We start from the raw sequence: 16,518 nt of genomic DNA on the forward strand, positions 1-16,518 counted from the left end.
AAGAAAAAAAAATGGGAGGGGGGGGGGGGAAAGGATTTCTGTCCACTATAGACGGGTTGCCTAATCCGAGGTAAAAGCACAGGAAAAAATTAATTGACCAAATCAAATTAGGGAAAATGGTTTTCGTCCTCTCTTGGCTCTTGGATGGGGGTGCCTAATCCGAGATGAAAAGGGAGGAAAATAAATTTTTGACCAAAAAGAAATTAAGGAAAATATTTCTGTGTGCTCTAGTTGGCGGGGGGGGGGGAGGGTTGCCAAATGCGAGGTAAAAGGACAAAAAAGACATTTATTGACTATCTTGGATTTAGATGAGGAATTCGACTGGTCATGTTGGTTATCTAAGGATGAAGTCACTCTTCGCTATCCATACAAAGGTTTTTAACAGCTGGCTGAAGCGAAGATATATTTAGGAACGGAAGAAAATTCAACTGTCCCTGCGGGGAATCGAACCTACGTCCTTTCACTTTCCGGGTGATCGCACTAGGCTACGGAGGCAACGAATTTCTCAATTTACTTGGAGCTCGTGTGCACTGAACGGGACCGTACATGGACGGTCGGACCTAACTCAGGCCAAAGCTCACAATTGCTGACAATTTCACCAGATGGCGACTTATCCGAGGATGATGTCTGCTACCCATACAAATTCTTTTAACAGCCGGCTGGTGCGAGGATAAGCCCGTCCGCAGGACCGCAACTATATGCTTGGTCACCCGGGGCAAGCGCACATTTTGACGCCCCCCCCCCTTCTTATGTTGAAGGAGAGATTTCAGAATGATTTTGCGCCCCCTCGAGTCTAGCACCCGGGACACGAGACCCGCCTGCTTCCCCCCAGTTGCGGCCCTGCCCGTCCGTACATGAACGCATACGATCTCCAAGGAAAGATTGAGAAGTTCCTCCTGTCTAGTGCGTTCACCCGGAAAGGGAAAGGACGTGGCTTCGGTTTTTTCTCCCGTTCCTAAATATATCTTCGCATCAGCCAGCTGTTAAAAACCTTTGTATGGATAGCGGAGATTGACGTCATCCTCGGATAACCAACATCACCAATCGAATTCATCATCTAAATCCGAGATAGCCAATAAATATCTTTTACCTCGCATTTGGCACCCCCCCCCCCTTACCGCCTAGAGCGCACAGAAATATTTTCCTTAATTTCTTTTTCTCCCTTTCATCTCGGATTAGACACCCCTCCAAGAGCGGAAGTTAATCGTTTTCTCTGATTAGGTTTGGTCAATGATTTTCTTTTTCGACCTTTCATCTTCGATTTTGCACCTCTCGTAGAGTGGACAAAAACCATTTTTCCCGAATTCATGTCAATTAATTTTTCCTTGTGCTTCTCAGGAATAATACCTCGGATTAGGCAACCCGCCTGTAGCGGACAGAAAAATCCCCCCCCCCCCATTTTTTTTCGGGTTAATAACATTTTCGTGATTTTAGCACGAGTTGGCGACTTTGCTTACTTTTAGCAATTTGTTGGTTGATTGGTTGGTTTGATTGGTTAAAACCCATTTTCACGTATTTTTCTCGAGCAAATATGGTAAGCCTACCTATAAAGAGAACAAGTTGGAAACCGTTTTAATGGTACGTCAGTTTGTGTGAAAAATAAACAATCAATTTCATTTTTTAGTGTTATATATTCCGGCGGGCATTCGAAGTCGGAAATAAACCTATATGAATAGTGTGTAGATTGAGTCATAGATGGCAGCAAAACTAAAATCACATCAAGTGCTTTTTTTTTTGTCTTTTTCAATTTGGCAACAATATTCCATGTTTACATTGTTTACATTTGACAGGTTTTGATTACACAAGGATGGCGCTTCTAGTCTCCAAGAGAAGTTTCTCTTTTTAATAAGTTAGGTAATGTAGCAATTTGCTTTGTTTTTTTAAGATTTGTAAAAGAAATGCTTATAAGTAATTAATTTTGAATAAATGCATGATTAATTATTTAATTATTAATTAATTAGTTAGTTTTCATTTTACTATGGGCTGTGTTGGGTATTATAGGGAAAAGGAAAGCATTAAAATACTTTGATCTATCTTGGGCCACGGTTGTAACTGGGGGAGGGGGGGTTCCCAAATTTCATCCTCTCTCATTTAACATTCCGGGGGGGGGGGGGGTTCCAGTATCTAGCTCTTGTTAACCAAGCATGTATAGGCCCCCTTCGCACTATGACTGGGTCCACTCATCCTCCTCAGACAATTAAGGTAAAAGATAATAAAGTATTTGTTGGACATAAACCGCAAGATGCTATCGACAACAAGTGTCAAGAAAAACCGTACTTTTTTCAGAAGTTTTCTAAGGGAGGCGATTGGTGGGGAGAGAAAAAAAAAATAACCTGTTCCCGTCATCATTGTATGACCATAAATTATTGCTTCCCTGAGGAAGATTGCTGGACCCAGTCATGGTGCGGAAGGACCCCTTTTACTTGCATCTCTGCTGTTGATATGTGAATGTTTCTGTTCGTTCATTTGAACCCTAAACTTCCTGTCGTAGGCCTGTTGCTCTCTAGGGCAAGAGTTTTTGATGGGAAGATTGGCTCGAATTCGCGCCTTGAAGTTGGGAACCACAGAAAAGCGACTTCAGCCAACCGTCACTGTGGCAGCGATGTGGTTCGAACCCGTAGTGTTGCGATTGGAGTCCTTCATTCTGAACACTCGATCACCACAGTGGCGCTTCTGCTGACCAAATGTCCAATTACAGCCATGATTAAAAAATATTTTTTTCATGGGGGGGGGGGGGCCCGCCCTTCTCTTTTCATGGAAATATGGGCATAATTTTTTTGATTCCACCAAATTCATCGCAAAAAAGTTCCAACTTGTTTTACAGGCATCGAATGGAGAGCTAGTAATTACCATTTTCTGTTCGTAGAAGTAATTTGTTTGAAATTTCTTTTTTCTTTCAGAAATGAGTGGTCGAGGTAAACGGCGAGAGTACTCTGTATTCCCTCAAGCGGTATGCGCATTAGATCTGAAGCAAGATGATACTCCAACAACGGTTCAGCCTCCTCCTTTGTATCCAGTAAGTCTATGTTATTATTTCTACACTGCTATTACATCTTTTCATTTATCTTGACTCATTTTGATTATGAGCAGCTCTTTAATGTCTCTTGCGTCATAGACTGAGATAGACTTGGAAGCCTGGGGGCACACAGTGATTATTTCTGGGGGGCACGATGATGATGTCGATTCATATATGCATATATACATTAGATCAGTGAACTTCACTTTTGACGCTGGGGGCGATGCCCCCCCCCCCCGTATCTCCGCCCATGTCTTGTGTTAATAAGATGTTATCAATGCTATTTTAATTATTGAATGCCATATGAAGCATACATAACATGCTTCTGTATTCTTCAAATACTGCATGTCCAAAGCCCCAACTAGGGTGGAGCAGGCAGATCTGGTTCCCTGGCGCTGAACCAGAAGAGGCCTCAAATTCACCCTTTAATTGCTTCCTCTACATGCAAGGAGTGCCAAAATTCAGTCTTTCCCCGGGTGACAAAGTATCTAGTTGCAGCCCTGAACATACATTACTGCTATTTATACAAATACAAGGCCACAACAGGCAAAATGCCCAACGAGGTGGCCGAGAAAAAGATGCCTATATCAAATATGGATGTCATATATAAAAATACAGCGACCCCCCCAATTAAAAATGCAATTACAAAAACTAAACTAAAAATATTATATATATATATATATATATATATATATATATATATATATATGTGCATGATAAAATAATATACAATGCCCATAAAGAAAATACTTATGGTTGTCTTATTCTAAGTATGGATAGCGTCTCGATTTACCCCAACATGTTCATCGTATTTCTTTTTAAACGTGCCAATTGCGTTACAATTTACTACCTCTGGGGTAAGCTATTTATTAACAACCCTATTAGGGAAAAATTCCCTGCGACGTCATAACCTAGAATTTTCCCTTACCAATCTATACTGGTGTCCCCTTGTAAAAGCAGTTGATTGACGGTGTAACAATAATTCATGGCCCATCCTATCCATCCCGTTAAAAATTTTGAACACTTCAATCGTAACTCCAGACACCTGCGTTCATCCAACGTGAACATATTCAAAGAAGTCTCTCTTCATAGCTGAAGCCTGGTGTGCCAATAAGAACATGTGTAGCTCTTCTCTGCACCCCACTTCAACCAAGTCTATGTCCCTCTAAGTATGGTCTCCAGAACCTTACAACTACTACTACTAATCCAGACATGCACCTCATTCATATTCCTCTGCGGAACCTCTAATGAATTGGTACATGTTGGAATGTGCGTGTAGTGAAACCTGGCGTGAAGTTTGTTTCTGTGTAATACTTGTTATGTGTTGTGCTGCCATCTGTCACCAGTTTTTCTAACTATGAGTGGAGTGTAATGATTGAATGATTTATTGTTGTAGACCTGTTGCTTTCTGCGGCGAGACTTTTTAATGGGGAGATAGACGTGCATTTGCGCCTCGAAGTTGGGAACCATAGGAAACCGACTTCAGCCGACCACCACTGTGGTGATGGTGGGGTTCAAACCCGGATCCTGGCAATGCAATTTCGTCACTATGACCACTCAACCACCACAGCGGCCCCAAACCTTACAGCATACTCCAGTCCAGGACGAACTAAGCCTTGGAAAAGCGGAAGAATGACTATAGGAGTACTCAGAGACAGCTTTTTAAGGATGAAACTGAGCATTATATTCAATTTTTTTTACCACAGCTGGACGCAATAAGCCGAAAAAAACAAGGGTCAAATTCTGGAAATGTTAAGAGGAGGGACTGAAATCCAAAAAAGTGGGCAAGGGGCCTGGAATTTGAAGAAATGAAGAAAGAGCGGGGGGGGGGGGAGGTGTGGAAGAAAAACCAGTTAAGTTCCAAAATCTAAGAAAAGAAGGAAATGGAAAAATTGGAAAACTGAGATGTATGTAGAAATTTAGAAACAGGCTTGGTAAAATTTAAAGGTAAGTGGGGGGGGGGACAGAAATTTTTTATTTTAAAATGGGAACGAGTACAAAAATTCAGCAAAAGACATTCATTGGAACAATTCCATTCGTCACATTTTTGTTGACAAAATGCTAAATACATGGACATGCTAACTCATGAAATGCCCTTTATACTCTCGTTTATAAGGTATGAAATGCATTCGTGTATGAGCCGACCCCCTTCCCCCACTTAAAGATTCCGGAAATTTTCAAAAGACATTGAAACCAATGTATAGGCGGACCCATCAAAAAATCAACAAATTTTTTGAGACAATGAAGATTTTAAATGAAAAATAATGAAAACATCCAAAAAAAATTGTTTTCCTTCTCATTTCTTTCTGCAGACATTTTACGGGATAACTGCAACACTTTTCTAGTGGATGAATATGTTACAGTGGATCTCACTAATAGCTTTCCAAATTAGAACGTTTTCCAGCCTATTGTTACTCATTTTTGTGGTCCCAACTCTTACTAATATGCATCAAAATTTCCCGTTTGAAGTGCTTGCATAAAAGCGGGATCCACTGTAGCTAGTGGGTTAAGGCAACAACTTTTTCAGTTTGCCATTCATATACGTGAGATGACTAGCATTCGCCAACCAAAAATGGGTGTCGTGTTATGTGAATCTGTACCTTTTCCAAGAATATCTTTCATCGGCCTCAACGCAATGGACTTCTCAATGAAGCCCTGTGAGGGGCCCAGATGACCTTACATGGTAATCATCAATCTGTCTGTCTTTGTAGGAGGGCATCAGTGCATCACTTGACTTATGATGCTTTTAAGATTGCCCTGCTGTTTTGGGTCGGATGTAGGGCTGTCGTAATGCGTAATGCTTGAAAGTATGTAAGCAAATCGGTAGGCTTGCACTTTTCCGGCTTGGGAACGGGGAGAGGTCAGTAGAACATCAGAAAGTCACTTTTCCCCAGGGCTCATGACACTCTCAAGACCATATGAAATTGTTTTGCTGGCCAATGGGCCGAAAGCTGTGGATCCCTGCTAAAGGAGTTGCTGGGTGGAACTTGAGTTGAATTGTTTCTCCTCAAAAACTGGCCAGTGTATAATTTAACCCCCCCTCCAATATACACATTTTTTATTATCCATATTAATCGGCTTATACACGAATATATTATATGGTACACCTCAGTGTGACACAGATACATGCAATCTTGCAACCTGGGAGTAGTGATAGCATTCTTTCCCAGACTTTGCAAAGAAACAGTATTATTTCATGGGATGACAGTATACTTTGTGTTTCCTACTTTCCGTGAAAACTTTATTTGTTCGTTTTATTTTAGCCTTTGTTAGGGAAGCCACGACCACTTCTGAGAGGTGGAGAATATGATTACATGACGACATTGAGAGAAGATCTGAAGGAAAGAATAAGACAGGCTGGGTATTACATGCCATCCGTCACTCAAAACAAGGATATCGAGAGGTACTCTGACAAATACCAGCCATGGAACACTACTAAAGTGATAGAGTGGGGTAATCCGGTTTTTTAATTACTAGAAGAATTTACCGTTCATTCCTCTCATATGTTTTTGCTGTGTTATTTATTTATTTAAAGCTTTCATCAATTAAAAAAAATGCAGAAATTTCATTTCTCGTGCTTATTATTACTTTTTTAATGTGAAAGTGCTTTTTTTAGTCTTTACAGATAGGGTTACTCCATTCCAGACTTGATGCGAAAACAGCCTCTTTATGTACATAACCCTCCTTCCCAACAACGGATGTGATATGGCTATAGCACATATGTACTTAACCAACCCATTCCCTGCAGGGCAAATGTGGTCTTCTCATATGGCCCAGGACCTATTTTGACATTGTAAAATTTGATTTGATTATTAATTGATAAAAATGTGAATTAGGAAAGACTGACACCAAACCCAAAACAGAGTTCATAGGTTAATCTTTCCTAATTCACATCTTTAAATTAATAATCAAATTCAGATTTTAGGCCGTGGGCCACATGAGAAGACCACATTTGGCCTGCGGGCCTTGGGTTGAGCATATATGGGGTCTAGTGCAGTGATTCTCAGACTTTTGTTACTCGCAGCTCCCTTGGCCCATTTATGGTTCATTTGTACATCCCCAGAGTAGTTCAGTACATACTGTGTATTCAGGAATTCATGAAAGAAACACTTCAAAGCTCAAATATTTCCCACTAGTCGCAATGTTCCTGACAAAAGTTGGTGACGCCCCTAGGAGCTGTGACCCACACTTTGAGAAATACTGGTCTAGGGCTATATCACATCCTTGTTGGGAAAGAGGGTGCAATAGAGTGGTCGTTTTTGCTAAATTGCCCTGAGTAACCCTCCCTGTACCAACTAAAAAGAATCACTTCTTTGGCATAAAAAAAACATTCACACACATATATATATATGCTCAACCTATGGGCATAAAGTTAAATGTGGTCTTTTCATGTGGCCCAGAACCAAAATTTGATTTGATTATTCATTGATAAAGAAATGAATTAAAAGAGAGACACTAAACCTGAAACCAGGTTCATTGTAAAAAGTGCACAGAATTAACGTTAATATGAGTATTATTCGTTCCTTTTTTGTGATTGAGCTTGAACTGTAGGTATCCTGATTGGAACCTTCAATTTTCTACTGCAGAGGCCTCTGATGAAAACCACATCAAATGGAAAATGATGAAAATTCTTGGTTTTTGCTTTAAAATTGCCATCACACCTTCTATCTATCTGTCTATATATATACTAAAACCTGTCTGTAAAGAAACTATAGGGACCAAAGAAAATATTGTTATAGGCAGGTTTATCATTATAGACGGTACCATTACACACAGGTTTCACTGTATAACTGATTTTCTGTGTGTATGTGTGTCTGTCTGTGTTTGTGTTCTTTATACAAATCTATAATTTTATATTCAATTGTCGCCAAATTTTGCATATATTCGAAACAGGGCCCAGCTTGAATGATAGGCTACTTTAAAAGTTTGTTGGGGAGGGCAACTGCCCGAAATAGGTGAAAAACTTTTGGGCAATAATGGTTTGTAAACTTCAGCAATGACTTTCAGAATGTTTACTTGGTTCCCTAACAATGCGTCTCAGACGTGTTTATTCCTTTACAATTGTTTGTCACTGTTGTCTTTCATTGTGATCTGTGATCATTCACCAAATCATTTGTGTGACCTGTGCTTTATCCTGAATTCCTAGCAAAGGGGATCTCCAACACATGGCCTGCCAAGCTCTTTAGTAATATAAGTGTATTATAGCCTGGTGGCCCATGGGCTTTATGAAAATTCCAAATGAACCCCCTCGCTGTGTCAACTGTTGAAGGCACCTGGGGCCTAGGGATTAATTTAAAAAAAGATATTGCTAAAAGAAAAACTCCTCCGAAATTAGTTATCAGGTTGTAGGAGTTTGTTAGAAGTCTTAGCTTAACGACTGCCAGAAACATATGCGGGAGGCATAGGGAGTCTTTGCGCTCCCCCCCCCCCAAGTCCACCAAAAATTAAAAAAGGTTAATATTTTGGTAAAACAATAAAATATCAAAAGAAAATGTGTTTTATGTGCTATTTTAATAAATTTTCTGTTAATTTAAGTGCATTTTGAAGAGTGGAAATTTCTCAGAGAAAAAATTTGTGTGCCCCCCCCCCCACAAGCCTTTTTGTACCCCCTCTAAAGGTCTATCATGCTGCATATGCCCCTAATAAGCACTGCCAGTAGGCAAAGCCAGTTCAAATTTCCTGTGAATTTCCAATAATATTGGTCTAAACTGTGTAAATGTGTATGTAGAAATGTCCTCTGCACTTGTTACTGCAAGATTCCTCGAAAGACTGGTTATATTTTTGGAGAAGATGATTCACGACCTGGCAGTCCGGTGGTTAGGGAGCTAACCTCTGACAATGCAGGTCTGGGTTTGAATCCCGGTTTGGGCATGGATTCCTTATAACACTAACAAATTCCCTGGACGGATCATGCTGATCTCTTAGGAATACGTGAGGATCGCATTATTATTATTAAAATTCATCCCCCACTGGGACACGAACCCTGGTCGTTCGGGGGGCAGAGATGAATTTTCTTCCTTGTAAAAATCATCATCTCCAAAAATATAACCAGTTTTTTGAGGAATAGTGTAAATTTACGACAAACAAAAAAAAAGAATATGCCATGCCTACTCACCAAAACAGAAATATATTTTTCCCCTGTGTTGAAATTTTTCTTTTCCTTCATAAGAAAAAAACCAATTATATGGAAACATGGAAGTGGAGACAAAAATTGAAGAATCATAAAAATGCATTTGGACACATAAAATGATGCTAAAAACGCAGGTGTCTCATCACCCTGGTAGCAGGTCTTCCTATTTTTAGAAGTTGCTTTATGTCAGTTTGTTATTTACTATGAAATAAGTTTATTTATGATTTGCTTTTATTTTATATTTCCCCCAGATAGAAGTCTTTATCCCGCTGAATTATTTGAAGATGGTCCGCCTCCTAAGGCGCGGAAGAAACAGAAAACCGGGAATGAGGTGGAAATCTCTGTAAGTGATGTCTATTGCTTCTGAGATTTTTTTTTTCTCATATTAAGTTTTAAAGTTATATTTTTCTTGCTAGATAATTTTATGATTGATGGAGCGGGTTCTAATACTTTTTTGGAGGGGATGCTTATTCCTTAATTATTTTTTTTTTGTACCATTGACGCGCGCTCATGACAACATAAGATTAGTCTGGGTGCAAAGCATATGCATGCATTGCTAGAATTCCTCCCCTTTTTTTCCAGAAGTCGTCACTGGTCATGTGAGTTGAATAGAAGTGGTTAGCTCAAGATGTCTGACAAAGGAGCTAACAGTAGTTTTTACGGCGTAAAGGATGGTGGAAGAGGAGGTCAGGGTGACACCCTCAATTCTGCAACAAAGATGGGCTTCTTTTGAGAGATCTCTGTTCCTTTTTTTTTTGCCCCTATGAGGAATAAAAGTTTCTATGCAGACAATAATCACCAAAGCAACCCCCTCCCTAATCTTCCACATGTAAACGCCTAAAGTAGTACTGAAACGTTATTGCTTTATGTTGCCAAAAAAAATCACGTGATTTTATGTGGACATCCAGTGTATTTGATCAGCAGTGTGCAGGATGGCTTACCCCCATTTATTTATTTATTCTTTGATTTTATCCATTTGTTTTATACACATATATATTCACTTTTCAGGAACTTCTTGTGGCCAAACAAAAAGAAGAATCTGAAGTAGACAAGATTTCTGTCAAAGATGAACCTGAAACGGAGGGGGAAAATGATGATGAAACAGTTGATGATGAGGAAGATGAAGAAGATGCTGAAGAGGTATAATTTTCACTATGAATTTACAATTGAATCAGAGCCCAGCTTAGAAAAGTACAGTTGATGATCATTATAACCCCCCCCCCCCCGCCTCCCCCATCATTCTAGTAAAAAACTGGGTGCCAAATTAACAAATGAAATATTTTGCACCCAAATTTTCAGTTACTATTTAACTATTATTTCTTACTTGGAAAAAGCTGTAGTTTTTTTTTTTCCACATCATATCGACAGCAACAACTCAAAAAATTTTATCTCTGAGTCATGCATGCCACGAGAACAGTGGAGAAAACATCTTTAAATATCCCCCAGATGCACAAACTTTCAGCTCTTATACGCTCGCCACTGCAATTTAATGCGAGTCCAGACTCCTATTGAGTTCCATACAAAGGGAATCTCTCTAGAATGCTGATATCTCAAAATTGCCATCTTGAACCAGCCTGACGATACTAATAAACACACATTCTTGTCGTATACAGTAAAGCTTCTAAAAAATTTTGACACTGAGGTTTTCTTTTCTTTTTTTTTTTGATTTTCAATTTGTAGAATATCATTAGCAATTATCACAAAATATTCAAATTTCATCATAGCAAAAAACAAATTTTTAATGTTTGAAATAATTAAATTTTTCAGATGTAATTTTAAAATTTAGTTACAATCAAAAATTAATGTTAGAATCAAAATTGTAATCAAATGCTTTATTAAATTATCTAAATTGACTAAAAATGATTCATTTTACTTCAAAAATTGAACACTTTCCTCCTTTTTTTTCATGCATAAGACAAAAAACCCTTCGTATAGGATCAGGTAGAACATGCAATGTGATGTGACAAATTTTATTCACTAAAAATTCAGTTCGCAATGAATTTTGTTCATGGCACATTAACACTGTGATGAATTGTCATCACGAGGAATTGATGAGTGACAAATCGAGCATGACATATTGGCGGCCTACGTGAACAGTAACCAAAGTAAACATTCCAAAAGTTATTGTTGCAGCCCACTATGGGACCATTCAAGTATTACGTAAGCAAATTTTTGACCCCCCCCTCTCCCCCTCGTCAGCAAAACTCTGACCCCCCCCCCCCTCCCTGTCAGCAAAATTTCATCACTGCCCCAACCTCCTAATGCATATTGGTGGGATCAGAAATGTACGAGGGAGGGGAGCGTAGGGGCTCGTGCACCCCCCCCCCCCAGACAAAAAGAAAATTATTTTTTTTAATTTAAAAAATATTTTTTAAACATTTTTTTGTTAAAATTTCGAAATAAAACACCTTTATATGTTATTATAATCAATTTCTGTTAATTTCAATGGTATTTGAAGGGTAAGAACTCAAAATTTATCTTTAAAAAAATTCATTGTGACCCACCCTTTAAGCCATATATGGTAAACCCTCAACCCGTGGCCCTGAAGGTTATCTGATGTGGCTTGCCCCCCAAACCTAATTTTGTAAAAATCAACTAAGCGGCACGTTTACAAATCGCTTAAATGACCCGTGGCACAATTCCAGAGCATTTAAGTGGCCCGTGGCACATTTTCAGATTACCGAAGTAGGCCTCAATGATCACTTTCACATTCAAAGATCACCTAAGTAACCCGCGACACAGTTACAGAACACTTAAACGATCCGTGACACATTTAGAGATTCCTTGAGTGACATGTGGCACAGTTTTAGAGCACTTAAGCAGCCCCCAGTGTGGTTCTACATCGCTCAAATTACTCGTGAAACATTCCCAGATTACTTAAGGGATCGGTGGTATAATTACAGATCACTTGAGTGATGTGTGGCACAGCTCCAGAGCATTTAAGCGGCCAGGAAACATTTCCATAGCACTTGAAGGATCTGTGAAAGATTTAGTGATCATTAAAGTGGCTCTGTAGGGGACTTATCAATAGGGAGAATGTTAGTGCAGGTGCCCAATAACTGCCGCTGTGGTGGTCGAGTGGTTGTAGTGACGGACTCGCGATGAGAGGATCCGGGTTCGAACCCCACAGTGGTGGTCGGCTGAAGTTGGTTTTCTGTGGTTCCCAACTTCAAGGCACGAATGCGAGTCGATCTCCCTGTTAAAAAGTCTCTCCACAGAGAGCAACAGGCCTACAACGTTACAAATATTCAATCATTACACTTCACTCGAAATTTGAAGTATAGATGGCAGCACTGAAATATCATACACACTCAGACTATTAGGTGCACTCACTTTGTTCCCAGACTCTGCCACGAAGCTGGGCTGGAAGAGATCTCGGCAACGGGATAAGTCTGGTGGCAGAGACCCTGGCGTTCATTCATTCAGGTGCCCGATAACTATTGAAAGGCTTTTTGTCCGTTTTTGGCGCACCGAATAAGATGTCATTAAGAACATTTCATATCTTCATAAAGGTTGGTTGATGACGTAAACATCATCCAAACCCCACCACCTTGTCATCAAAATCAGCAAATCAAAAACTCTCCATCGATGCTGACGTAATACTTGAATGACCCCTAAACCATTATTGCCTGACCCTTTTATAAACATTTCAGGCATTTTCCCAGCTGACGAACTTTTAAAATAGCCTATCATCCAAGTCAGCTTCTGTTTGGTACACCTATACATGTAACATTTTTCGAAGATTAGTCTAAAAATGTAGATTTGAATAGAAAACATATGCACAGACAGACAGAATAACATGATAACATTACAGACATGACTGTATACATAAAGACTCTAGATTGACAAAATTGCTGTCTTCATTTTCCTGTTAGGGCACTGATTATGTCACCAATTATTACGACAATGAGGAAAACTACCCCGATGAGACAGAAGATCACTTGGAAGATACACAACTGTATTAAACTGCAATTTTTATGTTGATTTTTTAGGACTATGATTGCATAATATGTATATTACATAACTTCATCATCATCATGTTCACATTATTTTAATGTCAGTGTTCTCTTCATTCAAATGTCTGTTAGTTTTAGTCAAGGACTGTCTATTGCTTGAAGTATAATTCCATTATGTTTCAAAGCAAATTTTACTCACGTTTAACACACTCATATTTCAGTTCTTATTGTTATACTGTCTATAACGATCATTTTTATTTTAGTACCGTATATACTCGTGTATAAGCCAAGTTTTTCTACGGAAAATTTGCTCCCCAAGTGGGGGGTCGGATTATACTCGGGTCAGTTTTTGATGAGAAAATATTGGCCCCTGCAATCATTAGTCATTTTTGTAGCAGTGTTCGAGGAACCGGCATTATTTGTATGGGATATGTTCAAACCCCACAGAACTGATAATTTCAAATCTGAGGCAAAGAGATAGAAAACATCATTGGCTTTGATACCAGATGGGCTACCATCGATTGTACAGCCTTTAGATGTGAGCATCAACAAACCTCTCAAAGACTATTTGAGGAATTTGCAGATCGAATGCATGAGTTCCGATGATAAAGAAACCACAAAAAGTGGTGCCTTGAAGAAACCTGACATTAACCCAGTATGCTAATGGGTACATGAGGCGTGGAATTCTGTTTCTTCTGAAATTATCATCCGATCCCTCAAAAAGTGTTGCATCAGCAATGCGATGGACGGAACAGATGATAGTCTCTTTGAAAGTGGCAATGGCGCCGACAGCCCAAATGAGGATAAAAACGAAGATGCCGCACTCCCTATGATAATCTGATGGATTACGATGAGCTTGGAGATTCAGAAGAAACGGATTAAAAAGTTTGAATCATTTTCTATTGTAAATTTCCTTATTATTATATATTCATTTTGCATGAAAATATAATAATTTCTTTTCTCTGAAATGCACAGAATTTTTTTGGGTCGGCTTGTACACAGGTTTTCAATTTATTGCGGTTTTGGTGGTCCTGAAGTGGGGGGGGGGGGGTCAGCTTATATATACGAGTCGGCTTATACACAAGTATATACGGTAATTTTGGTTTCCCCAGTGTCAGTTGTGTAGATACCATTCGAAAATGTGATATCTCTCTTTGTTTTTGAGGGTTTTAAAAAAACGTCCATCAGGTTATTCCATATTGACCATCATGTAATAATGTCTGTCGATCATGGCTTCATACACACATATTTTATTTATCATCTGCGAGCGAAATTTAATTCAGCCATATTTTTTTTTCAGTCTCACAATTTCTGCATTTAATTGCAAAAACAAAATCCCACCAGACAAATGTAAATATCAGTAACGCACAATTTGTAACATTAACCATGGCTTTTAGGATTTTCATTAATGTGTCGTAACTTCATTATGATTCCATCCCATGTTTTTTATTTGTTGTCATTTTTATCGTTCTCATGGTGTTCATATTCAAAATTATGTTATTCGTTTTCTCCTGGTGACCTACTTATATATTATGAACCTGGTGTTATAAGTGATATTCTCTTCCGAGGATCAGATCATGCACCCCGTGTTAACAGAATCAAATTCTGCATGAAAGAGAACTTTTATGTTTCACATTCGTATAATCAAGACTTGAATGGGACAAAACAGTTCCCTTTCACCCTCAGTCATCTTCGTCTAATGGAGACTTGATGCTGTTCATTTTGATGTCTTACATATCTTTATGTGACAGATCATGTCCTGTTGCATCATTAACCATCTCTTAAACTGTTGATTTGTTTTATCTATTATCCCTTGCAAAAGGGGGCTTTCCTCTATCTAGTTGTTGCGACTCACGTCACACATGGTCAAAATATACCAATTCAAGTTTTATCATTATTGCTTAGATTGAGCAAGTACCTTTGATTTTGTCCGAAATCGATCTATTTTCTGTTCTGAATGTATCCAGATTTATTATGATTTATGGTCTTATCACCCAGTTATTTCAAAATTTATCTCAAAATAATTAGCAATTATTAAAATGAAAACAAAGAAAAGCGTTTTTATTTTATTTCGCCCTGGCAATTAAATTGTATGTGCAAGATCAGAGCTGCCATTAGCGGGGGGGGGGGGGTGTGACAGGTGTGGTCGCACCGGGCTCTGCTTTCTGGGAAGCACCGCATTTACTGTAATAATTTATTATAGAAATTCTGAATTTTCATTAATTCTCGATATCTGTATTTTCATCTAAGAAAGAAATAGTTTTGGGAGATTCATTTTTATCAGGAAAGAAATATTTCTTTCATCGAGAAGTTATTAAGAATAAATAATTATTTCTTTAATAAAATTCTGAATTTTCATCATATCTGGAATTGGTTTTCTAATAAATTCTGAAACTATTTCTTTCGTTTATTCCGAATTTTCGTGTATGATGGAATTATTGTTTTTTCCATTTTGCCTGACTTTCATGATTTTATTTTCTGAATTTATTTTGTTTTCTGAATTTCCATGATTTCCCGTATTTTCGACTCTCTCCTCCCCCCCCCCCACACACACACACACACACACACAGAAGAAAAAAATTGGAGCTGGGGGTCATGCAATTATTCTTTTTTTGCTTGCAAGGGCGGCCCTGCACATGATCACCCTCCAAAAAAAATGAAGTTTAAGTTTTCTGAAATAATTGCCTTTAGTTTCCTTATTATGTACTATCTATAATCTTTCTTTTTTTTTTTTTCTCTTTGAAACAACTGGTGTAAAAATATGATTATGTTCACAATGTACAATTATATGCGCACATTAAAGTTGTCTTGTATCACATTATTTCCTGTTGTTTCATTTTCATTCATGAAAATTATTTATGCTGCAGACAATCTATTAATTGGTGTAGATCAGTAGCTTTGAAACTTTCTTTCGTAGCAGAGCACTAATGCTGCTTTAACTAGCCACTTATCAGGATTGTAACTAGGCGGGCAGGAGGGTAAGCAGGTGGAGGTGGATTCGGTGCCCCAGGTGCTGGACCGGGGGAAGTGCCAAATTCAGCCTTTCAATGGTCCTTCTACATTATACAGGATGTCAAAATGCACGCTTGCTCCAGCTGACGAAGTATCTAGTTGTGGCCATGCCACTTATACATGCAGTTAAAATAATACTGTAACATGATTTAAGCTGTTATTTATATTTTATCTAGTCTGTCCTTAAAACATGCATTAGGCAGGTAACACACTAAGTTGAGACATTGCAGCTTCCTTTAACTTCTGCTGTGTGTTAATTAGATTAACAGATTTGAAATCATGAGGACTTGAGTTCGAACCCCTCTGGCAGCGTAGTGGTGGTTGAGTGAAATTTGTTTTGGGTGGTTCGTAATTTTTTAAGACGTGAGAGCTGATTCCCGCCGTTAAAAAGTTTTGGCACAGAG

General features: G+C 38.7%; 1 protein-coding gene across 1 annotated transcript; it reads left to right on the plus strand.

Moving 5' to 3' along the window:
• Positions 1 to 1,776: 1,776 nt before the first annotated feature.
• LOC149071735 (DNA-directed RNA polymerase III subunit RPC7-like) lies at positions 1,777 to 15,923 on the plus strand. The gene is made up of 6 exons (XM_089247788.1): positions 1,777 to 1,854; positions 2,901 to 3,016; positions 6,280 to 6,469; positions 9,398 to 9,489; positions 10,155 to 10,286; positions 13,022 to 15,923. The coding sequence occupies exons 2-6, from the start codon at positions 2,903 to 2,905 to the stop codon at positions 13,109 to 13,111; spliced, it is 618 nt and encodes a 205-aa protein (XP_089103914.1). The 5' UTR covers positions 1,777 to 1,854; positions 2,901 to 2,902; the 3' UTR covers positions 13,112 to 15,923.
• Positions 15,924 to 16,518: the final 595 nt, after the last annotated feature.

Source organism: Pholcus phalangioides, unplaced genomic scaffold (assembly GCF_987345545.1).
Source record: "Pholcus phalangioides strain wild (caught in Gottingen) unplaced genomic scaffold, Ppha-v1.0 ptg000018l_1, whole genome shotgun sequence".
In the NCBI taxonomy this organism is placed as follows: domain Eukaryota; kingdom Metazoa; phylum Arthropoda; class Arachnida; order Araneae; family Pholcidae; genus Pholcus; species Pholcus phalangioides.